General features: G+C 43.4%; 1 protein-coding gene across 4 annotated transcripts in view; it reads right to left on the reverse strand.

Annotated features, from left to right (window-relative positions):
- The window catches only part of KIAA2026 (KIAA2026 ortholog), a 335,679-nt gene that overhangs the window by 110,676 nt on the left and 198,582 nt on the right, over positions 1–26,421 (reverse strand). For all 4 annotated transcript variants that reach the window (XM_029613945.1, XM_029613954.1, XM_029613962.1 and 1 more), the window contains exons 4-5: positions 7,467–7,546; positions 5,528–5,617 (exon numbers count right to left, since the gene is read on the reverse strand). In XM_029613945.1, the coding sequence (XP_029469805.1) occupies positions 5,528–5,617; positions 7,467–7,546 (170 nt within the window). The remainder of the gene's footprint in view (positions 1–5,527; positions 5,618–7,466; positions 7,547–26,421) is intronic.

The raw sequence follows: 26,421 nt of genomic DNA on the forward strand, positions 1-26,421 counted from the left end.
CCAGCATAGCTCTCTGCGTCAATGGCAGGGGAGAAGTAAAACTGATACTTCACACATATCCAGCAAAGCTCTCTGCTTCAACGGCAGGGGAGAAGAAAAACTAATACTTCACGCATATCCAGCATAGCTCTCTGCTTCAACGGCAGGGGAGAAGAAAAACTAATACTTCACGCATATCCAGCATAGCTCTCTGCAGGGGACAGGGGAGAAGAAAAACAACCAATAAGGGCTGAATAACAGTCTGGGTAAACAAATAAGCATGGGTGTAGCTTGCTTATTGCGGTGGTTACTACCCCTAACTAATCAAGCTTGATATTCCACTTGGATGCAGCTCCATCACTGCTCTCTACATTAATGGTGGGGGTGGAAGGGAAATAGAACCAAAGGTTACTAAGAGCCAAGAGAAACAGATAAGTATGAGAAAAAAGAAGTGTGAAGCTTGCTGGGCAGACTGGATGGGCCGTTTGGTCTTCTTCTGCCGTCATTTCTATGTTTCTCCATGCTTCTCCATGCTGTCAAATGTAGCAATTTGTGCATGGGATGGAGCAGTGTTCCTTGCTCCTGCGTCAACAGATCCCTGCGATCTGGTAATGTTATCGGTTGCGCTATTGATAGGTGTAGAAGGTGGGTATACCACAGTTGGTGGGGCCACGCTGGCGCTATCAGAATTAACTGTGCCGCGTCGCTTATACACTTTTGAAACGTTCTGGTAATGAGGGGTATTGGAAGAAATGCATACATCAGAGTTTCTGTCCATGGAAGAAGGAACGCATCCTGAGATGTTCAACGAGGGCTGGTCCAGACTAAACTAAAACAAGGGATCTTCACGTTGAGTTCCGTCGCGAAGAGGTCGATCTTTGGGCGTCCCCATTGCTCTAACAACATTTCTGCTACTTGCTGATTGAGTGACCATTCGTGAGGGTAGAATACCAGACTCAGACGTTCGGCTTGAGTGTTGATGGCTCCCGGTAGGTATGTCGCTTGCAGGTGTATGGAGTGACGCGACGCATGGTCCAGAATCTGTAAGGTTTCCTTGCAGAGGGACCATGAACCGGACCCTCCTTGTTTGTTGATGTAGTACATGGCTATTTGATTGTCTGTGTAGACCATGACTTGCCGGCCTCTTAAGTGTGGAAGGAATGTTTGGAGAGTTTTTTTTTATTGCTCTGAGCTCGGGTAGACTGATTTGTAGATTCCTTTCTGCTGGGGACCAGAGGCCTTGTGTTTGCAGATGGTCCAAATGAGCTCCCTAACCCTTGCGAGAGGCATCGGTGGTCAGAACTGTATTGTGGGGGGGTATCGTAAATAGTGCTCCCTTCATTAGTGTTTTTGGCTGGAGCCACCACGTTATATCCTGTAGCATGGGTCGAGTTAGTCGCACTCAGGTCGTTAATGCTTGGGAGTGCTGCTTCCACTGCCCTTTGAGACCCCATTGTAGTCAACGCATGTGGAGTCGGGTGTTTGGGACTGTATGAATGGCTGCCGCCATGCGACCCAGAAGCATGAGGATCTGTCGCGCTGAGGGCTGTTTGAGCAACCTGGCGGAGTGGAAAAGGCGTCGTATCTCTAGTCTCCGCTCTGCTGGGAGAACAGCTCTGGTGCTGAGGGTATCCAGGCGCGCCCCAATAAATTGAAGAGATTGCGTTGGTACCATATTAGATTTCTGATGGTTGACCAGTATACCCAAACAATGTAGGCATTGTAGCGTTTGGTGAAGGTACTCTTTGAGGGACTGCGGGGTCGAGGCTACTACCAGTCATCCAGATAAGGAAAGATTTTGATGCCCTTCTGACGAAGATGTGCCACCACCACTGCCGTGCACTTGGTGAAGACCCTGAGGGCTGTCGAGAGGCCAAAGGGTAGTACTCTGTATTGGAAGTGTCGTTCCTGAAACTGGAATGAGAGGTACCGCCACGAAGAGCGGTGGATATGGATATGTGTGTAAGCATCTTTCAGATCTATTGAGCACATCCAGTCCTTGGGTTGCAGAAGTGGTAATATGGTCTTTAGGGAGAACATTTTGAACTTTTCTTTGATGAGATGTTTGTTCAGCTCCTGCAGATCTAGAATTGGACATTGTCCTCCTGTCTTCTTGGGAATCAGGAAATAAGGTGAATAAAAGCCCTTGTGACGAGCATGTAGAGGAATCTATTGGATCACTCGTTGCTGTAGTAGGGATGCAATTTCCTGTGTTAATTGCAGTTGGTGACCTGGAATTCGATTGGGAATTAGGTGTGGTAGATTGGGTTGGTCGCGGAAATTAAGTTGATATCCCTGTCGTATAATTTCTAGAACCCATAGGTCTGTAGTTATGGAATCCCAGCATGGAAGGCATAAGGTGAGCCTCCCCGGGGGGTGCAATGGCAGTGATGATGGCGGCGGTATTAAAAAGACGAGGCTGGCTTGACTGTCTGCTGAGGTTGTTGTGCCAGTGTTATCTGTTGTCTTACCCTGCCCCCTCCTCGCCTGAAGAGGTGGTGGTGTTGGTTCTTTGCGATGGATTGTAAGGAGTAGAATGAAACTGCTGATATTGCCTATAGGGGCATCGTTGATACTGTTGCCTGCAGTTGGTGGAGTAATATCTCCGTTGTGCAGCAAAAGATGAGATATGTGTCAACGATTGGACAGCTATTGCCTGGTCTTTCAAATTTGCCACCGTTTCTTGGAATTTGTCTCCAAATAGGTTGTCGCCCTTGCATGGTATGTTTGCTAGACGCTCATGCAGGTCTTTCCATATGGCGCTGGAATGGAGCCAGGCCATTAGGCGGGCAGCAATGGCTGATGCGGATGAATGAGTCGATAAATCGAACGACTCGTATACCGTCCAGAGAAGGTGTCGAATTCCCTCCTCGAGGTCTTGTATCTGTTGACTTATGGCTGGTGTCTCCGGAGCAGGTAGAGCTGCCTTCAGGGTCTGCAGATTTTCATATAGATATTGGACCAGGTAGAATTCGTGCTGGCCAATACTGGAGGACAGCATTGCTGATTGATATGCCTTTTTACCAAATTCATCCAGGATTCGTTGGTCTTTCCCTGGAGGTGTTGACGCATGCAGTCGGGATCGCTTGGCGCGCTGCATTGCGGATTCCACAACCAACGAAGCATGGGGCAGCTGTGTTGTGGAATAGAATTTTGATTTTTGCATTCGAAATTTGAGGTCCGTCTTTTTGGAGACCGGTGGAATAGTATATGGTGTCTCCCAGGATTTTTCAAGGACCAAATGCAATACATTTTGGGATGGTAAGGAAGTGGGCTCAGCCGGAATGTCAAATATTTTAAGAAGGCCGAGCATTTCCGCTCTAGGGTCCTGTAACTTTTGGACTTGTAGGTTAAGAACTTTCCCTATCTTGTCCAGGAATTTGGGATATGAGAGGTCTTCCGGAGGCGAGAAAGGTTCAGGATTATCCTCTGGAGGATCAGAGGGATATCCCGTGGATGATGCAGGTGATGATGGAGGGGAATCCAAATCTGTTCTTACTGAAGAGTGTTCCCGTTCCGAGGTTCTAGGTGTATGTGATGGTCCAGGAGGAGACTGGTTTCGTATTCTTTCTGGCGAGGACCCTTGTTGAGGTGACGGTGGCAACATACTCGTAGGGGATGATGGTATTTGAAAAGAGGATTTCAGGGTCTCAAAAAGTCCCAATAGGGCCGATAACTGAAAAAATGCCTCTTTGGTGGCATACTTTGTTTGCCATGTGTGTCCGCATGAAGGGGCGACTCTTCAACTGCAGTTACACCTGCTGTTCTCCGTTTCTTTACAGGTGGTGGGGGTGAAATTTCCTCCCTGCCTTGAGAAGATCATGATGTATGATGTTGTCTCGGGGAGGAGGAAGAGGACGAGGATGTAATTCTTACATATTCCACTTCCGACTGCGGCCCCGATGTACGTGTTTCACTTCTGGGGGAAAAGGACTGGTCCGAGAATCGGGAGCTATGGAGTCTCAGGGGAGGAGGGTGTGAGATAAGAATCTCTGCTCCCTCCGAGGATATTGAAGGTGGCAGATCGCTGCCCATGGGTTTTGTTATTGTATGACTCCTGGTGCTCTGGAGTTGTCTTTGTTTGGATTTGTCATGTGTCGATGACACTATTCCACTATTAATGAATGTGGAGTTGATGCGGGGATCGGCGACAGTTTAATCGGTCGTTGCTTCGAAACGGACTCTTTTTGCGTCTAACTCGATACTTTCTGCGTCGATTTTTGATGTTTGTGCGTCGATGTGGATGATCCCTGCTTCGACTTCGATGCTTCCCGCGTTGATCCCGGTGCGTCTTGCATCAGCTCTGAGGTTTTCTGCGACGCCATCGATGCTTTATGCTTCGACTTCGATTTGTCATGCGTTGGTGTTTTGTGCCTCGACGCAGCTTCCTTTGATGGCATCGATGCGTCGGAATGTGCCGATTTTGGCGTCGATGAGGCGGACTGCTTCGGTCGGATCCCTGACCCATGTTTCGACATAGACGCCCCCGATGTACTGGCATCCCCCGATTCTCGCGGCCTCGGCTCTTTCGAGCGGCTCTGCGATTTATGCCTCGTCGAGTCGTGGCTATGAAGGCCTTGACTCCGGGCTCTATGTCCCCCCTCCCATCCTCCAGTCCTGGAGGTGGAAGGCTCCACGGATGCTGCTCTCTTTACCTTGGGGGTCATATGCTGTCTCCGACCCGGCGATGAGTGTGCCTCCGAAGGAGGGGCATGGGAATCCAACTGTGCTTCCCTCAGGGCCTGAATCTTATGGGCCCTTTGCCGCCTGGCTCGCGGCGACATCCTGCCGCAATGTTGGCATGCGGCCTGCTGATGGTGCGGTCCTAGGCAAGGGTAGCAGCTATCATGCCCATCGGTAATGGACATGATTTTGCCGCAGCCGCAGGGTTTGAACCCTGGAAGCCTAGGAGCCGGTTTTTGTGCTAGGTCTGAGGAGAAGCTAGCTCCACATGCAGAAAAAAACAGACTGAGGAGAGACTTATTTTCTGTGCGGGAAGACACGGGCAGCCGCACAGAGCAAAGCTCTGTGTTCTACTCAGAAGCTCCGCTTCCTGGGCCCTGATGGACAGTTCCCATGACAGCATGGCTAATTCAGCCCTGCTATCAACGGGAAAAAGAGCAAAAATGATATCAGTGAAATCATACCACTGCACAAAATAGTAGAAAGCCCCCCATTAAGCAAAGATATAGCAGAGGTATAGATGACAGACAAAATCAAGATTAGTGTTAGTTGGTATCTCATATAGGTTCTCCTTCCTGTGTTTTCTAGAAAGCCCTCCAAATGCTTTTCTAATGCATGCACAGATCACATGATGTACGTGGGAATCTTCACCAAGGCCATTTGGTATTAAAAAATAAAAATTCAGCATGCAAATGTTTGATAACCTGACCACACTGCAATTTAGCTCTGACCTAATACGAGCTGACACTACATTGATCAGAATAGCACAATTCATAGAAAAGACGAGACCACACAAGTTGACATGCTTTGCAAAATAAGAGAAAAAGAACAGTGTCTCACAAGAGAATATATAAATATCACCTACCGACTTTTTTTTATTGTTTTCCAAGTCCTTGAGTTCCCGCTCAGTTTTTGTGATCAGTTCCCTGAGTTCATCAAGATTAGTGCAAACAAGCTGAAAACAGAAATACGATTTGTCAAACTGTTTAAAATCAATCTGCTTATAGGAATAGGAAAAAAAAAAACCCTTTAAATAGTAAAAAAGGCTGCTGATTAGCTAGAATTTTAAATGATGCCTTCTTACAAGAATTATTCCTGCTCCATGAATGGCTGAGGATATCATAGCATAACAGTATGGGTCAAATTCAAATACTGTGAAATGAAGTTTGTGGAAAAATGAAATTTTATCTAGGATGTACACTGTAGTGGAATTTTGGTACTTCTTCTGAAACTGACGGCACTTAATCTGTAGTCTCAAGCCTCACAACATACATGAGGTATGTCAATGCCTTAATTATAAAATAAATTCTTGCATTCTGCTGCTGAAAGTAACAGTATCCTATCAGCATGTTATAACATAATATTTTAAACAAAAATGTTCTCTATTTTTTAGTCACTCTAGTGTATATATTTTTTAAGATGCTAACACTTCAAATGGTTGACATCACTGGTCTGAAAGCACTCAAAGCTCACCAATATCCCCTAATATACAATTCATTGTGCAAATGTTTTTCTGAGCAGTACAAGTCCACAAACTGTTAATAACATAACATTCTCACTATAACAAGCACCTCCTAATGAATCACAGCACACATGGAGCCAGGAAGCTGATCTAGAGCAGACAGTGCTCTTCATAAACTGCTGCAGCAGGGAAATCAAATCCATGACATGGAGAAAGTTTGCATGCTCTTCAGGGAGGCTTATAGCAACCAGGTTTGTTTTTTTTCCCAATATTTTCTTTCAGAAAAAGGTTATCTCAATTTAACTATGTATTCAAAATGAAAGCAAAATTAACTGGAAAGACTAACTTAATTAGCAGTAATGTCAGTAACAGGTTTTTTACTAGAAAGCTGAAATCTGCTAGTTCAGTTGCAAGAATATTTTAACACTAGAGCTCTAAATGTGTGTGTGTGTCAGCTCTACAGCAGTAAATTTGTTAGAATTTTCTGAGTCTTATCACACATGTTTTTAAAGTACAAACCAATACAGGATAATAACTTATCTGCCTCTATTCTATCATCTGCATTGATGGGAATAGACGCGTTTTAATGCCAATTTAATTCCAGAGTTAAAGGTCAAGAGAAGAGAGAAGGCTATTTGATTCTTTAGGGGCAAGGGTACATTATTCTGTGATCATTTATCTTATCTGTGCAGGTATGTTCTGTATAGCAAAACATGTCATTGCTTTCTGTACAATTCCCCAACCATGTATAATACTCTAATAAGTAATAATGCTCTCCTTACTCCTCTCAGTAAAAACAGAGCTTGATTGTGTACTCCCTTTCATGTGAAGCACATGCTTCCTCCATGACTGCCAACCACTCACTGCAGTGGTTTTAGCTACATCACTGAATTCTGTTTTTATTGAATTCCCAGATAGCCAACACTATACAAAACAAAATGGTTGAAAATATTGGCACCAACAAAATTCATAATTCATTTATAGTAGAATTTGATATCTCACTTTCTCAGCTAAGCCCAAAGCAGGTTACGGCAGCATAAAACATATCACATGAATAAAACATCATACAGATTAAAATACAATACATGCCATAAAAAGCAAAACAAATAAAAATATTCTAGCTAAACAATTTTTCTACCTGAAACTATGTCTCAACAATAACACAGCTAAATCATCTGTTACTAGAAGGGATGGCTGAAATACCAGAGAATGCACCTTTGAGACTACCACCAAAGTAGGTAACGTTGGTATTTACAAGTGTATCCAAGCCAACTGATATGGAAGCTGCAGGTTTATGGCCACTTAGCTTTTCTGAGAGTAAAGGACAGAAAAGTTGTCTTACCTGAAACTGCAGGACTGTGGGTAACCTGGAGACGGCTTTCCTCTTCTTTGTAATTGTTTTCTTAGATACAGATTTTTTGCCTTGTAGAATTAAAAAGAAAAAGTAGTGCTTCATAGTGTTGTTTATTATACTTCATTAGCAAAACCAAATTACTATAGCCTTGAAAGTTAAATTATAACTAACAGACGGCTGATGGTGTGTCACGTAAACAAGATTAATCAGAACTCAGCTCTGCAGAAAGCAAACACTCTGAATCCAACCCCTTGTGCAGGTCAAGCTTGTTCTAACAATGCTAGTCTCCCTTCGCGGTGAACAAACCCAGTTCCCAAAATGCACTGCAGGACAAGCCACCGTTACTAGATGTTACTGCTCCCACACTGCATAAGAGGCATGTTTACAATGCAACGGCAGAGGGCGGTAGGAAAACAATACGTAAACCAGGAACTCAGAAAAATGAAAAATAATGCCATGCTTGGTTGTTTTGGGTGGGCTAGTCAAAGTATGACTCCATTCTGCTTCCCTTCTGTTTCATCCTTTAGACTGACACATACAAACAGAAAAGATTATTAAAAAAACCCAAAAAACAGCACCGAAGCCTGAAGACAACACACCCTACAGAGAGCCGTGCTGTCTTCTACATTAACTACTATATAAGATTGTTATGCAGCTGTCTCTTTCGTCAATTTTTCTGTTTGTCTGCAGTTCAGTATAGATATTCATACTATAACAAGCACCCCTGTATAATCTGTAAACATCTGCTCAGAAAACAGCTTCACACAGGGAATCTGCTTTATTTCCTTGCAGCAATGTTTTTGCTGCTGTTTTGAAGAATCAGTTGCCTAAATGACGTTTTTCTGTGTCAGGCAAAGATGTTCCGATTCTTTTCAGTGCTTTGTTCTCCTTTTCATGTGCTATTTTCTCCTTGGCCACTCACATCCACTATTTTAATTACATTCAGAACCAACAAAGCCCATGATGAAATTTATGGGATGGGACAATAACCCAGTCATTTAAAACAAAAATTAGCATTCAACACAGAGTGCTGCCATAATTAAGGGTGAACATACTCATTTAAAAAAAAACCAACCAAAAGCATATTAAATAAGACAGAAAAATAAAAAAGCCATTTTTGTCAATTTGGTCTGAAATATCCTGTACTTCTGCTTTCAAAGCACTGCTACTGCTTACATGTTCTGAACTTGTGCTAATTCAAATCCTTTTACATCTGAGACTTCTAAGACCTCTTTAACCACCTCAAAATTAACAATCATGAAGATACAAAATCTACTAGGCTGTTTATAGTTTGTTTTTTATATACCACCGCATTGGCCATAGCCTTCATAGCGGTTTACAATTTAAAAACAAATAATGAAATACAATAAATACATTCAATAATAAAACATAACAGCTAAAAGTTTAAAAGCACAATAATAAAGCTTAGCTGTTAAAAAGATAAGAATTTAAAAATTAAAAATAAATTAAAACCAAAAGTGCATCTGAGGAAGGACCCTTGATAATACTCCTGGCTCCTATTCACTCTGCACATGGTCCTTTTTCCTCACAAAATTTCCACAAGTGGGTATTGGCATACAGGCTGGGGTCCTTTTAATAGTGAATTAAAGGAGCAGTAATATAAAACATGTTTTAGATAAATCTGTAGGCAGTAACAACCATCAAAACCACCCTTTTCAATTCATTCCTGAGGAGATATTTGTGTTTAAAGTTTCCGAAAGTTGCTACCCATTTTGCTCCCACCATTATAAATTACATACAGGACGATGCAGTAAAGTGTGCTCAGGCTGAGCAAGCACACTGTTAGCCCCAGTTTGGCTGCGTGTTTTCGACGCGCTATTTTTACCCCTTGTACAGTAAGTGGAAAACACGCGGTCAACCCCCCCAAAACTAATAGCGCCCTCAATATGCAAATGCATGTTGATGGGCCTATTATTCATTCCTGCGAGATACAGAAAGTAAAATGTGCAGCCAAGCCGCACATTTTACTTTCAGAAATTAACGCCAGTAAGGGGTGGAAAACGCGCCGCCAACCCCCCCCGAAACTAATAGCGCCCTCAATATGCAAATGCATGTTGATGGGCCTATTAGTCATTCCTGCACGATACAGAAAGTAAAATGTGCAGCCAAGCCGCACATTTTACTTTTAGAAATTAACGCTTGCCAAAGGTAGGCATTAATTTCAGCCGGCACCGGGAAAGTGTACAGAAAAGCAGAAAAAACTGCTTTTCTGTACACCCTCTGACTTAATATCATAGCGATATTAAGTCGGAGGCCCCAAAAATTTAAAACAATCAAAAATTTAAAAAAAAAAGTTTAAATCTGCCCGCAGGTTGGATTGATGGCTGCTGTATGTATCAGTGTGATGCTCAATTTTGCCGGCGTCCGTTTTCTGAACCTGTGGCTGTCAGCTAGTGTCCCTAGTGCCTCCTTTTACCACGGTCCCTAATTTGCATACGAGCCGATACTGAAAGGTGTGCCCAGGACACTGGCCTGTGTGCACGTCGGGAGAGTGGGCGCTCGCCGGCTCTCCCACTTTTACTGTATCGGCCTGATAATGTGGGACATGGTTGTCCTATCTATGAGAGTCTCATTCAGAAAGTACTGATACATGCAAATTATGACCATAAAACAATGCATTTAACAATAAACACCTGGAAGTAGATTAAAAAAAAAAGTAAAAATAAAAAAAAAGACAAGGCAGGGAGGATTTTGTGATCATAAAGCAAAATTTGCTTGTATGTCTTGCAAAAGTTCACACCCTTGTACAATGTTCACATTTTTCTATCTAAAAAAATAAAAATTAATTTGTTTCATTATTCTAAACATACTCTACACTTGTATTGTGAAGGAATAAATTAAGCATTAAAAAAACCCAAAAAGTCTTGATTGCACAAGTCTTCACATCCCTTGACAATACTTGGTGGAAAATCCTTTTGCAAGAACAGCAGCCATCAATCATTTAGGAAAGTGTCTACCAGCTTTGCATAGTGGGATGATACAATTTTTGTCCATTTTTCTTGACAGAAGAGTTCAAGATCTTTCCAGTTGGCTGGCATTCATGTCTGGACTGCAGTCTTCAAGTCTTGCCACAGATTTGTTATTGGATTCAGGTCTGGGCTTTCACTGGATCACTCAAGGCCATTCTTCTTGCTGAATCACCTCATTGTTGTCTTTGCTTTGTGCTTAGGATCATTGTCCTGCTGAAAGGTGAATCTTCACCCTAGTCATACTGGAACAGGTTTTCCTTCAGGACCTGCTTGTAATTTGCACCATCTAATCTTTCCCTTGAACTTTAGAAGTCTCCTTTTGTCCCTGCTGCTGCTGCAAAGCACCCCCATAACATAATGCTGCCACCACCATGTTTTACTATAGGGCAGGGGTCAGGAACCTTTTTGGCTGAGAGAGCCATAAACACCACATATTTTAAAATGTAATTCCATGAGAGCCATACAATATGTTTAAAACTAAATATAAGTAAATGTGTGCATTTTATGTAAGATCACACTTTTAAAGTACAATAAGTCTCTGAAAATATTACACCAGGCCTTAAGACACCAATACATCTCCTATTAGGAAAACGGACCAAGTCAGGCTGCTATAGAGTCCTACACAGAAACTACACACCAGCAGAAAACCTCACCTGAATCACGTGCTGTCCCTCACCTAACATAGAATAAAGAGACCAAAACGCATAACAAGAAGCATGCAGAAAAAAATGAATTGGAAACTGCAACAAGCCAGAGTCTCTGTATGCAGTGTAACAAAGGAAAAAAGAAACATCACCCATCCTTATAAAACAAATCAAGAAATATAAAATCATCAGCAGTAAAACTGTACTAACAAAAAGAACATATTTCGAAACAGCTAATGAGTGGAATATCCAATAATTAAAAACACATATAAAACATTTCCAGATACCAACAAAATATTTCAAAATAGCAGACACAAAGACCCAGTAATGAAAAATAATAAGGATACAAAAATTTTTTTGCTCTGCATACCTGGGAACGTTTGAGATCCAGGTGTCCTGAGATTGTTCTGAATTAGCAGGAGGTGGGGTGGTTTGCTTGGAACTTTCTCCTCTCTCAGTCACATACCAGCGCTCTCTCTCACACTGGCTCTCAATGACACACCTATACACACATGCTCTCAGTACTCACATATACACATTTTTTTCTCTCTCACTTATATAGGCTCTTAATTACACATTTACACACATGCTGTCTATCTTTTCACGCTTACACACACACACAGGCTTTCAATCACATAAATACATGCTGTCTTTTTCTCTCACACACAGACTTCTCATTCACATGCTTACAAACATGTCCTCTCTTTCTCTCATTTACACACAGGCTCTCAATCACATACTCACATGCTCCCTCACCTAAATCAGCTCTCAATCACACACAGACACACATGGTCTCTCTCTCTCTCATTTAAACACAGGCTCTCAATCACATACTCACATGCTCCATCACCTAAACCAGCTCTCAATCACACACAGACACACATGGTCTCTCTCTCTCTCATTTAAACACAGGCTCTCAATCACATACTCACATGCTCCATCATCTAAACCAGCTCTCAATCACACACAGACACACATGATCTCTCTCTTACTTATACACACAGGCTCTTAATCATACATACACATGATTTCTCTCACACACAAAGGATCTCAATCATACACACATACTCTTTCACACAAACAGGTTTTCAATCACAAACTTACACATACAGGTTCCCAATGGTAAACTTACATTCATGCTCTCTCTCTCTCTCACAGGCAGGCTCTCAATCACAAACACACTCTCTTTCACATGTACAGGCTCTCAATCATTCACATACATGCAATCTCTCACTCTCACACACACAGGCCCCCCCCCCCCCTCGCGGCCCAGAAGAGGAAGTGGAGAGTATCGGGTGCGTGCGCGTCCGCGAGGGGTGAAAATGAATCATTTTCACCCCTCGCGGAGGCGGAGTCCCATCGGCCGCGGTTGAACCTCTTCATTTTCCTCCGAGCCGCGCTGCAGTCTTCTTTTCTTCGGGCCGATGCCGAGCGCACTAGAGTGGCCTCTTCTTGCCGCGCACGCACCCGATACTCTCCACTTCCTCTTCCGGGCCGCAGGGGGGGGGGGGGGGGCGAAGAGAGCACGCCGGTGCCGCTGACTCCAGCTGTCCTGCCGCGTTCCGCCCGGGCTGACAGCATTTTAAGCCCGGGCGGAGGAGGACCGGGGAGCAGCTGGGTCAGCGGGAAAGTGTGGCGACTGTCTGTGAGCCAGATGCAGCCCTCAAAAGAGCCATGGGTTCCCGACCCCTGCTATAGGGGATGGTGTTAGCAGGCTGATATGCTGTGTTTGTTTTACATCACATATATTGCTTAGCATTGAGCCAAAAAGTTCCACTTTGGTCTCATCAGATCACAAAACTTTCTCCCACATGCATTCAGTGTCCCCTAATTGTTTCTTTGCAAACGCTATGCAGCACATCAAGGCTTTTCTTACCACGCCCAGGCCATATTTGGGGAGTAATCTTGAAATAGTTGACAACAAACATTTTCCCCAGTCATAGACACAGACCTTTGTAGTTCTTTTAAAGTAATCTTAGGTCTCACAGTGACCTTCTGCAGCAGTTTCCTTAACTCATAGCTACTGACTTGGTGGTACTAAACTGTTTCCATGTTACAATGATGGCCCCAACATACCTTAAGGGATATTCAAACACATTGCACTTTTCTTATAGCCGTTCCCCAATTTCTACCTTTAAATAAATGTTATCCAGGAGTTCTTTCAGAAGCGCCTTGTTTGGCATGTATTAACCTTTGCTTCAAATTCACTTCACACAACAGAAAGAGCTTCATTCTTTACCCAGTAATATGGGTAGCCAGGACTGACGCTTCTGCCCAAGCCCGACCCTTTACAACCAATAAATACACATAACAGGTTGGGATCAAACAGGCCGCAGCTTTTATTAACAACATCCCGGAGCCCGAGCCAGCTCACCGTAACAACAAATTCCCCTTCCCCCCGCCATGAACCAGCAAGACAGGCAATCAGAGACTATCCCAGCCTGTATGTTGTCACATCATGAACATGCGCCCCACGACCCCCACCCAGCAAGGGGCCGACCACATCGACCCCCGCCACTGCCCTAGCAAGGAGTCGTACCATCAACAACTGCACCCAGTTGTTCAGTTAGGAACCACCTGTCAAGTCAGAAACTTTTAACCACTGCATAATCCCCCAATAGGCTCGGGCTACCTGCCCCCTCCCCGCAGCTGCGACAACACCAAAACCCCCCAAACAGTAACATCAACCAAAATTAGGGACGGGCGGGCGGGTTGCAGCATCCAGGCGAGACAGCAGGCAAGTGAGGAAGGCCTGCCGAACACAGAGACCCTCCCTCAACTCCTCCCCATTCCCATCTACCTTTGCTGACGGGGAACCAATGGGTTCTCCAGAAACAGGAGGTTTGAAACAAACCTCTGCTCCCCCCTCTCCTGCCTTATCTTGTGCACGGGCCCGGATATGGGCAGCCGCAGCTCCCATCCCCCATCACACTTAACCCCCGTCTTGCCAGGGTGGAGCCTGGCACCATATTACGGTGGCCAGGCATGTATGGGACCTGCCTGACCTTACAGAATATTGAAATCAACTTAGCTACTGAGACTGGACATAGGTGAGCACTGCAACTTATTATGGGCTTTGTTAAAGGAATTTTTTGAACTAGAGCTAATTTGGGTTTGCAGTTATAAAGGATATGAATACTTATGCAATCAAGCCTTTTTTGATATTTTATTCTTAATTATTTTTGGAATATTTCTATAATTGTTCTTTAACAATGAGTGTAGAATAAATTGTGTAGATCAGTCACACAAGCTCCTACTTCTGAAGGAACTAAAAAATGAAATTTCAGACCTATTAGTAAAAATTTGTAACTTATCATTAAAATCATCCATTGTACCTGAAGACTGGAGGATAGCAAATGTAACCCCAATATTTAAAAAGGGCTCCAGGGGCGATCCGGGAAACTACAGACTGGTTAGCCTGACTTCAGTGCCAGGGAAAATAGTGGAAAGTATTCTAAACATCAAAATCACAAAACATATAGAAAGACATGGTTTAATTAGAAAGAATTCTAAACATCAAAATCACAAAACATATAGAAAGACATGGTTTAATATAGAAAGACATGGTTTCATGAAAGCATTTCCGGACCCTTAAAGATTCACTACCATCAAATGCAGCATTACTGAACATTTCCTATTAAACTGAAACAGTCTCTATCTACCAATCATTACAATGTTTTACTTCTCGTTAAACTTTTTATCTTTCCTCTAACTCTAATCCCAGTTAGAATGACACCCGTTTTATTGTAACTTTTTTCTTCCATGCACTTGTTTTACTTTTTAATGTATACTCTTATGTTATTAGTTATTTACGTTATAATGTATTTCTCACCCCTTGTTTTATGTAAACCGACATGATACGAACTCCGTGAATGCCGGTATAGAAAAATACAAATAAATAAAATAAATAAATAATTGAACAAAGTCAGCATGGCTTTACCCAGGGCAAGTCTTGCCTCACAAATCTGCTTCACTTTTTTGAAGGAGTTAATAAACATGTGAATAAAGGTGAACCGGTAGATGTAATATATTTGGATTTTCAGAAGGAGTTTGACAAGGTTCCTCATGAGAGGCTTCTAGGAAAAGTAAAAAGTCATGGGATAGGTGACGATGTCCTTTCGTGGATTGCAAACTGGCTAAAAGACAGGAAACAGAGAGTAGGATTAAATGGACAATTTTCTCAGTGGAAGGGAGTGGACAGTGGAGTGCCTCAGGGATCTGTATTGGGACCCTTACTTTTCAATATATTTATAAATGATCTGGAAAGAAATACGACGAATGAGATAATCAAATTTGCAGATGACACAAAATTGTTCGGAGTAGTTAAATCACAAGCAGATTGTGATAAATTGCAGGAAGACCTTGTGAGACTGGAAAATTGGGCATCCAAATGGCAGATGAAATTTAATGTGGATAAGTGCAAGGTGATGCATATAGGGAAAAATAACCCATGCTATAATTACACAATGTTGGGTTCCATATTAGGTGCTACAACCCAAGAAAGAGATCTAGGTGTCATAGTGGATAACACATTGAAATTGTCGGTTCAGTGTGCTGCGGCAGTCAAAAAAGCAAACAGAATGTTGGGAATTATTAGAAAGGGAATGTTGAATAAAATGGAAAATGTCATAATGCCTCTGTATCGCTCTATGGTGAGACCGCACCTTGAATACTGTGTACAATTCTGGTCGCCGCATCTCAAAAAAGATATAATTGCGATGGAGAAGGTACAGAGAAGGGCTACCAAAATGATAAGTGGAATGGAACAACTCCCCTATGAGGAAAGACTAAAGAGGTTAGGACTTTTCAGCTTGGAGAAGAGACGACTGAGGGGGGATATGATAGAGATGTTTAAAATCATGAGAGGTCTAGAACGGGTAGATGTGAATCGGTTATTTACTCTTTCGGATAGTAGAAAGACTAGGGGGCACTCCATGAAGTTAGCATGGGGCACATTTAAAACTAATCGGAGAAAGTTCTTTTTTACTCAACGCACAATTAAACTCTGGAATTTGATGGCTAATAATGGACTTTTCAATATCAGAAAAAAGCAGATTAAACTAAGTGAAAATCCCAAAAAAGAAATGGCACCACATCTCAAGCTCATGCTGGTTAGTTCATGACACCTGTAAAAAAAAACTCAACATAGGCCCATGTTTCGGCAGACAAAGCTGCCTGCTTCATGAATAAAAGCATCACTAATGGTGATCTGCCATTTTGAAAGCCATTAGTGATGCTTTCACCCCAGGAGCAAAAATATTTTTGAAGCAAACATTTGATCAGTTAGAAATATTTTGTATGAATAATGGAGAAATATCAAAATCACAGACCATATAGAAAGACATAGTTTAATGGAACAAAGTCAGCATGGCTTTACCCAAGGCAAGCCTTGCCTCACAAATCTGCTTCACTTTTTTGAAGGAGTTAATAAACATGTGGATAAAGCTGAACCGGTAGATGTAGTGTACCTGGATTTTCAGAAGGCATTTGACAAAGTTCCTCATGAGAGGCTTTTAGGAAAAGTAAAAAGTCATGGGATAGGTGGCCATGTCCTTTCGTGGATTACAAACTGGCTAAAAGACAGGAAACAGAGAGTAGGATTAAATGGACAATTTTCTCAGTGGAAGGGAGTGGGCAGTGGAGTGCCTCAGGGATCTGTATTGGGACCCTTACTTTTCAATGATCTGGAAAGAAATAAGACGAGTGAGGTAATAAAATATGCAGATGATACAAAATTGGTCAGAGTAGTTAAATCACAAGCAGATTGTGAAATTGCAGGAAGACCTTGTGAGACTGGAAAATTGGGCATCGAAATGACAGATGAAATTTAATGTGGATAAGTGCAAGGTGATGCATATAGGGAAAAATAACCCTTCCTGTAGTTACACAATGTTCGGTTCTATCTTAGGAGTTACCACCCAGAAAAGAGATGTAGGCGTCATAGTGGATAACACATTGAAATCGTCGGTTCAGTGTGCTGCGGCAGTCAAAAAAGCAAACAATGTTGGGAATTATTAGAAAGGGAATGGTGAATAAAACGGAAAATGTCATAATGCCTCTGTATCACTCCATAGTGAAGACCGCACCGTTGACTACCATGTGCAATTCTGTTCACCGCATCTCAAAAAGGATATAGCTGCACTGGAGAAAGTGCAGAAAAGGGCAACCAAAATAAGAAGCATAGAATGGCTGCCCTTTGAGAAAAAGCTAAAGAAGTTAGGGCGGTTCAGTTTGAAGAAGAGACGACTGAGGGGGGGGGGGGGGGGGGGGGGATATGATAGAAGTCTACAAAATCATGAAAGGACTTGAACAAGTTAATGTAAATCGGTTATTTACTCTCTTGGATAATAGAAGGACCAGGGATACTCCATGAAGTTAGCAAGTAGCTAATTTAAAACAAATTGAAGAAAATTCTTTTTCAATCAGTGCCTAGTTAAGCTCTGGAATTCATTGCCAGAGGATGTAGTTACAGCAGTTAGTGTGACTGGGTTTAAAAAAGGTTTGGTAAGCTCCTGGAGGAAAAATCCATAATCTGTTATTACAGTAATTAATAATAGTAGCTTGTGATTTATCTAATGTTGGGAAACTTGCCAGGTACGTGTGACTTGGATTGGACACTGTTGGAGGCAGGATACTGGGCTTGATGGACCCTTGGTCTGACCCAGTGTGTCATATCTTATGTTCTCATGTTAAGCGTTCCATATCTGGTTGTGAGTCCTGTCCCACAGGGTGGTGCTCAAGGAGATGTACCTGGCCGGGACGGAGCACGTCGTAGTGGACATGCTGAGTTGAGCCTTCAGATTCCACGAGTGGTCCCTGGACCCGAGATAGCACATTGGATATTCCACCTCTGGAGGAGCCCAGGCGTATATTTGTTTGCTTCCCCCTGTAACAGGAAAGTGCCGCAGTTCTGCTTCTTGCAGAGGACAGACACTAATCCAGTCTCAGATGCCCTCGCCTGCCATTGGGGCACAGATCTTCTGTATTTGTATCCTCAGATTCCCTTATTGGCGAAGACTCTCTTGAAGCTTCGCAAGGACAGAGGGACTATGATTCTCCTAGCTCCTCATTGGCTGAGACAGGTCTAGTTTCCACTCCTTCAGGAGTTGTTCATCCAGAGCCCAATCAGTCTGGGGACTTCTCCAGATCTCATCATGTAGGATCAGGGCAGGCTGCGGCATCCCAACCTCCAGTTCCTGTCACTCACAGCCTGGATGTTGAGAGATTAATTCTGCAGCTGCTCAATCTTTCGGAAGATGTATCTTAGGTCCTGGTAGCTTCTAGAAAGCCTTCCACTAGAAAGCCTTCTACTAGAAAGTCCTATGGACTGAAGTGGAGGAAGTTTTCTGTGTGGTGTAAGCAGAAGGCCCTAGATCCATTCTCCTGCCCCGCACAAAAATTATTTGATTACCTTCTACACCTATCAGAGGCTGGCTTAAAGACTGCCTCCATTAGGGTCCATCCTAGCGCGACTGGCGCTTACCACCACAGTGGAGATGGTACGCTCATCTCTCTATAGTTGTACATTTTATGTGGGGGTCTGCTTCAGTCGAAACCTCCCATAATGCCTTCCACTGTGTCTTGGTACCTCAATATGGTTTTAACTCAGCTGATGAAAGCTCTTTTTGAGCCACTGCGCACTTGTAACCTGAAGTACCTAACCTGGAAGGTCATATTTTTGGTGGCAATCACTTCAGCACACAAGGTCAGCGAGCTCCAGGCCTTAGTGACTTACCCACCTTATACTAAATTCTATCATGACAGGGTGGTATTTCATACTCGCCATAAGTTCCTACCTAAGCTGGTGATGGATTTCCAACTTAATTAGTCAATTGTCCTGCCTATATTCTTTCCCAAGCTCCATTCACAACAAGGCGAATGAGCACTGCACAGTGCATGAAATCCGCCTGCCACCCACGGAGTTGGGTTTCTCCTATTTTTATTTTTCATCATAATTCTGTTACTGAAGAGGGACCCTGCATGGACTTGTGGTATAGGGCATGCTCAATGTGCCTGGTCAATGTTTCTAGAAACTTTGACATAAGTTTTCCGCATCTGGCTCCATCTGATGATGTCACCCATGTGTGAGGGCTAACATCCTGTTGTCCTTGGAGAACACCTATTACAGGTAAGTAACTATGCTTTATAAATAAAATAAAAAAATAATATAGCGGAACTAAAAAAGGTAGAGAGAAGGGCAACCAAAATATCCGATAAAGCGAATGGAGCAGCTCCCTATGAGGAAAGAATAAACAGATTAGGGGTTTTCAGCCTAGAGAAGAGATAGCTAAGAGGAGATTTGATAGAGATCTATAAAATCTTGAGTGGGGTGGAACAACTAAACAGGAAATGGTTATTTACCCTTTCCAATAGTATTAGGACTAGGGAGCACTCAATGAAAATAATGGTTAGCACACTTAAAACAAATCTGAGAAAGCGTTTTTCATTCAGAGCATAATTAAACTGTGAAATTTGTTGCCAGAGGATCTGGAGAAAGCAGTTAGCACAATTGGGTTTAAAAATGGTTTAGACAAGCTCCTTGAGAAAAAGTCAATAATATAAAGCAGATGCCTCTTAAAGCTAACAATATCAGACAAGAGAGGCATAAAACTACAAAATCCTTCAAACAAGTAATACAACATTGGGCTTTTATTTATAAACTCATTGAAGGAACATGGTATCAGATCACATGCAGTAGTGCTGAAAAGTATAATCCACCACCTCCTCCTCTTGCAAGTGGTATCCGATGTTAGTGCTATTATTCATTCATCTGCTGGTCCAATCAAATTTTTCCTAGTGTGTAGACAGATGGACTCAGGACCAGTGGGTTATGCTGCTTGCCAGCAGATGGAGATGGAGCAAGCTGACTTCACAGTTCATATACTCCTGCATTGACCCCAGCCTGCCAGTATTCTCAGTCTCCAGCAGATGGTGGACTTTCATCTTCCTATGGGGATTGCTTTGTGTTTTTTCGAAGGAGAAATTTGAAATTCTGATTTAAGGAAAAGAAAGTCCCGATGTCTTGCGGTGATATCAAAAGGTCCATCCCCCAGTTGAGAATTCCTGAGGTGATTTCCGTGGTCCTTCAGAGGTGTGCCTTGGCCAGGTAGCTGGGTTTCCCGGCGTGGGCCTAGCGGTAGTTCAGCTGAAAGGCAGCAGTTGCAGAAGGCTGAATGCAGCGGTGACAGCAGATGCCCTCCTCCCCTCGCAACTAGAGACCTGCACTGAGCTCCGGTAAGTTTGTAGTTAGGGTAATCTAGTAAAGAGGAATTCAAAAGGTGACACACATTTGGTTAGGATCGAATTAACCAGTTACTAGTATATAGTCCCTGAGTTGTTAGGCTATAGAGATGATCTGCTGAAGACCTTGCGTTGGTTGCAGTCACTGGGATTTTATGATCCATTGGGCTTGCCTGATATGGAGCTGTGGCATAGGAGTGACATGAATTGTTGAGGCTACGAGGTCCAATATTCTCAATATGTTCCAAGCCAATGTTTGCTGATTCCCCATTACTTCTCTCACTATGGACATTAAGGTGATCTTTTCTGTAGGAAAGCAGGCTTTTATTAGACTCATGTCTGGCAGGGATACTATGAATTCCAATCAAGGTGATAGGCTCAGATGGGATTTCAGATAGTTTAAAAACTCTACCAACTCCAAAATCCAGATGGTTTTGCACATGGATTGCTCTTGAACAGTCAAACATCCAGTTAGGAAAAAAAATGCACTCTAAGACAGCAACTTTAAAATACATGCGTATGGACACGAGAGGACATACGCTGGAATTTTAAATCCTGAGCGCAGTTGTGGGACGTATGATTTAAAATACGTCTACCACACATATATGTGCTCCTAATTTTAAGCCATTACTCGAGCAAACTTACTTTGCATATCTTCCTTAGGACGTTGTTGGCTTTAATCACGCAGGTAAGCAAATTTTAAAACATGTTTGCGTGGACATTCCCAGTTTTATCACTTATCCACCAGTTTGCTCAGTCATACAGGCTCCTCTGGCTTTTCAGTCTGCACACCCCCCATATGACCCTAACCCCTTCCCCTATCATGTTAGGCCTACAAAGCTATTTCTACAATCTTACCATTTCAACAGAAGCAGCAATAAATATACATGGCTAACAAGCTGCCATGCACTACAGTTGCCAGATTTAAAATACAGATTTATGCACAAGTCCAGCCCTGAATTCCCTAGCTCTGCCCCCCCCCCCCCCCCCCTGTTTTTTTTGGTTTTTTTCTCGCGCCCGTGTATATATGCACGTAATTTGCGGTTTTTAACATATGTGTTGCTTGTGTGCAGCGCAGATACTCATGTATATGGGCCTTTTAGCGTGAGCAACGCTTTTAAAATTCATTGTTACATGTGCAAAGATATCAGCTATCATAGCATTACATTTGGTAATTTTGTGATGCAAAGCTTCTGTATGACAAATCTGAGATACTTCAAGTAACTAGGATGTACTCTATCAGATCAATGCAGTAAAGTGCGCTCAGTTGAGCACACCTTTTAATCCAGGTTGGACAAGCGTTTTGGACGTGTATCCACAACCTCTTATACAATAAGGGGTTTAGTGCATCCAACACCCCCCCCCCCCCGAAACTAATTTTGCCTAGGATTCAGTAAAAAAAAAAAAATTTAAAAAAAAACGTGCACCCAAAAAACGTGCAATATTAAGTTGGAGGAACCAAAAGATTAAAATAAATTTTAAAAAGTGTGCCGACGGGTCAGGTTAGGAAAATTGATGCTCATAAAATTGAGTTTCTATTTCCCAAACCCACTGACAGACACCTTTGCTGGGCTTCCGCATCTAAGGAGGTGCTAGGGGCATGCTGTTGTCTCTAGCACTTCCTTTTTAGCGTGACCCCTCATTTAAATACGGTATCGCACGTCCAGGAGAGGTGGCTGGGCACATGTTAGGAAAGTGGGTGCTCAGTGTTTGTTTTCCTGCAACCTTACTGTATCGGCCTGTATGTAAGCATATGTGTTGTCCGGATTCAGATAGCACAGCTAATCCCCTTTTGAAAGGAAATGAATCAAGGGAAATCCTCTTGAACTTTTCTCTCATAAGAAATTGTTTAAAACCCTTAGATCTAGGATGGGATGGAGTTGTCTTGTCTTTTTGGGGATCTAGCAATATCTGGAGTAAAATCCCACCCACTCTCCTGCAATGGAAGAGATTCAACCACTCCAGCTTGCAAGAGGGAAAACAACTCCACAGTATATTCTGATGATGGGAGGTGTACCAAGAGCCTCTCGGAGGGCAATTTGGAGGGATTCCCAATAAATGCAGTTTATATCCATTCTCTAAAAGATGAAGGTCCCAGCCTGAGGTTATGCTGGGCCAGTGGTTTCCGAAAAAGCTCAGCTTCCCACACCCAACGGGGAGGTAAAGCAAAATTGCTTACCTTGTAATAGGTGTTATCCCAGGACAGCAGGATGTAGTCCTCACATATGGGTGACGTCAGTAATGGAGCCCTATGTACGGAAAACTTCTGTAAAAGTTTCTAAGAAACTTTTGACTGGCACCAGAGTGCCTACTGAGCATGCCCAGCATGCTATGATATTCCCTGCCACAGGGGTCTCCCTTTAGTCTTGGTCTGTAGCAATAGCGTTAGCCAAAAATAAAATAATAAAACGTATCGGACCCAACTCCGCGGGGTGGCGGGTGGGTTTCGTGAGGACTACATCCTGCTGTCCTGGGATAACACCTATTACAAGGTAAGCAATTTTGCTTTATCCCTGGACAAGCAGGATGCTAGTCCTCACATATGGGTGATTAGCAAGCTAGAGGCTGAGTCATTTTGTAGTGAAGCAACAGTGTATTGTTGGTGAAATGAATCAGCCGAAGATCACAGCAGGTTGGATGTAGAAGGAGTTGGGATTAGACTGGAAACAAGTTCTTTAAGACGGATTGTCCATAGGCTGAATCTTGTCTTCCTTCTTTGTCTAAACAGTAGTGAGCTGTAAAAGTGTGAAGGGAACTCCATGTTGCTGCTTTACAAATGTCCAGAATAGGTACAGAGCGAAGGTGTGCTACTGAAGTTGACATTGCTCTGACTGAGTGTGCTTTTACTCGCCCTTGAAGAGTAAGGCCTGCTTTTTCATAACAAAATTGTATGCAATCTGCTAGCCAGTTTGACAGAGTATGCTTACCCACTGCTTTACCTGGTTTGTTTGGATCATAAGATACAAACAGCTGATTGGATTTCCTTTGGGCTGTTGTGCGGTTTAAATAGAAGGATAATGCACGCTTACAGTCCAAAGTGTGTAAGGCTCTTTCACCCTGATGGGAATGAGGCCTAGGAAAGAATGTAGGTAAAACGATTGATTGATTCAAGTGAAATTCCGTGACAACCTTAGGAAGGAATTTTGGATGTGCCCGGAGGACTACCCTGTCATGTAGGAACTTTGTAAAAGGTTCGTATGTGACTAGTGCTTGTAATTCACTGACCCTTCTAGCTGATGTAATGGCTATGAGAAAGACCGTTTTCCAAGTAAGGTATTTAAGGTCACAGGTATTTATGGGTTCAAATGGAGAACGCATAAGCCTAGTTAATACTACGTTCAGGTCCCATAGTATGCTTGGGGAATGAACTGGAGGTTTAATGTGAGAGTTAGGCCTCTCATGAATCTACTCACGAGAGGCTGCGTAGAAATGGGTGCATCACCCAGTTTATTATGGTAAGCTGAGATTGCACTTAAGTGTACTCTTACCGATGATATCTTAAGACCAGAGTCTGAGAGATGGTAAAGGTAATCTAGTAGTGAGGTAGTAGGGCAAGTGAAAGGATCTAAATCTTTGTTAGTGCACCACAATGTAAACCTTTTCCATTTGTAGGAATAATTCTTTCTAGTGGAAGGTTTACGTGAAGCTATAAGTACTTGAGATATAGTGGTTGGAAGGTTGAGAGGCTGTAAGATCAAGCTTTCAACATCCATGCTGTGAGGGACAGGGATTGAAGGTTGGGATGTCGCAACTGGCCCTGTTCCTGAGTTATCAGATTGGGAGCTAGTCCCAGGCGAATTGGATCCCTGACAGAGATCTAGCAGTGTGGGAAACCATACCTGTCGAGGCCAATATGGGGCTATGAGTATCATTGTCCCCTTGTCCTGTTGTAGCTTCACTAGTGTTTTGGTTATGAGTGGTATCGGAGGATACGCGTATAACAGGCCTAAATTCCAATGGCGAGCAAAGGCGTCCCTCGGTAGGCTGTTGGACTGCCAGAGGAGGGAGCAGTAATTGTTCACTTTGTAGTTCAGGTGGGATGCAAAGAGATCTATTGTTGGTTGGCCCCAACGCTGAAAAATTTTGGATGCTAGCGATGGGTTCAGAGACCACTCGTGTGGTTGGAAGTGACGGCTGAGGCGATCCGCTACTGTGTTGTGGATGCCTGCTAGGTAGGTGGCCCGTAGAAGAATTGAGTGTGCTAGGGCCCAGTCCCAAATCTGAGCTGCTTCCTGACAAAGGAGGTACGATCCTGTGCCTCCCTGCTTGTTGATGTACCACATGGCTACTGTGTTGTCCGTTTGGATCAGAACAGTTTTGTGTGAAAGGCAGTCCTTGAACGCATGTAGAGCATAGCGTATAGCTCGAAGTTCCAGAAAATTTATTTGAAAGGAGGCTTCTTGCTTTGTCCATGTGCCTTGTGTCTTTAGGTGAGCAATGTGCGCTCCCCACCCTAAGGTGGACGCATCTGTAGTTAAAGTCACTTGTGGAACTGGTTGCTGGAAAGGCAGGCCTTTGAGCAAGTTGATTACGGATGTCCACCAGAGAAGAGATGATCTTAGATCTTATGTGATATGAATGGGAGTGGACAATGGTTGAATGGCTTGAATCCATTGAGATTTGAGTGTCCATTGCGTTAGTCGCATGGTGAGCCTGGCCATGGGAGTGACATGAACCGTTGAGGCCATGTGTCCGAGCAGGGTGAGGCACTGATGAGCTGTAACTCGAGACTGATTGCGAACAGATTGCGCTAGGAGAACGAGCGCTTGAGCACGGTCTCTTGGAAGAAAGGCTTTTGCTGTGATGGTGTTGAGATCTGCACCTATGAATTGCAATTGGTGAGATGGTGTGAGATGGGATTTCTCGTAGTTGATGAGAAACCCCAAGGAGTGAAGCAACTGTATTGTGAGATGGAGAGAAGTGAGAGCTCCGCTTTGTGTTTGACTTCTGATGAGCCAATCGTCCAAGTAGGGAAACACATGTACTCTTTGCTTGTGAAGATGTGCCACCGCTACTGCAAGCCACTTTGTGAACACTCGAGGTGCTGAGGCTAGGCCGAAAGGCAGTACTCGGTATTGGAAGTGTTGACCTTCCACCAGGAATCGCAGGTACTGTCGATGAGGAGGAAAAATGGGAATGTGAGCATAAGCGTCTTGAAGATCCAGAGAGCAGAGCCAATCTCCTTTTTGAAGAAGAGGTAGCATGGTGCCTAATGACACCATTCTGAATTTTTCTTTCTTTAGAAATTTGTTGAGATTCCTGAGATCTAGGATAGGACGTAGGCCCCCGGTTTTCTTTGGAATGAGGAAATATCGGGAGTAGAATCCTCTGCCCCACTGAGGCCTGGGAACTCTTTCTATGGCCCTGGCAGTCAGAAGGGTGGATAATTCTGCTTGTAGAATTGTGTGGTGATGAGACACTGTCCAAGATGGAATAGGAGGATTTTCGTCTGGTACAGTGAGGAAATCCAAGCGGTACCCTTGAGTTGTAATTGAGAGTACCCATTGGTCTGTGGTAATGGAGGTCCAAGTTTGATGGTAGTGAGAAATTCGGCCTCCTACAGGTAATTGTGGATATGGATTTTGGGAATGACTCTTGCCCTCTGGTTGGATTTCAAAATCCAGAAGTGGACGCTGCAGGTGGAGGCTGCTGAGGCCTAGCAGGTCTCTGGCGAGGTTGTGACCGTTGAGCAGGCCGTTGTTGTCTAGGTCTGGTTGTTGGAGGATAGTATCGCCTAGGGCGATAATATGGTTTCCTAGGTTCCCTTCTTGGAAGCCTCCGAGAAGGTTGGTGTAACTCCTGTGGCAGCTGAGACAGCTGTTTAAGGGTCTCAGTGTGATCCTTAATTGTCGCCACCGCCTCTTTGACTTTATCACCAAAGAGGTTTTCCCCCAGGCAAGGCAGGTCTGCCAAGCGTTCTTGTACCTCTGGTCTCAGCTCCGATGATTTTAACCAGGCCCATCTTCTGGCTGTGATTCCTGACGCTGATAATCGGGAGGCTGTCTCAAAGGAATCATATGTGGCTCTAACTTCGTGTTTACCCGCCTCTAGGCCCTTGTGCACGAGTCG

This window comes from Rhinatrema bivittatum, chromosome 1 (genome assembly GCF_901001135.1).
Source record: "Rhinatrema bivittatum chromosome 1, aRhiBiv1.1, whole genome shotgun sequence".
NCBI classification, from domain to species: domain Eukaryota; kingdom Metazoa; phylum Chordata; class Amphibia; order Gymnophiona; family Rhinatrematidae; genus Rhinatrema; species Rhinatrema bivittatum.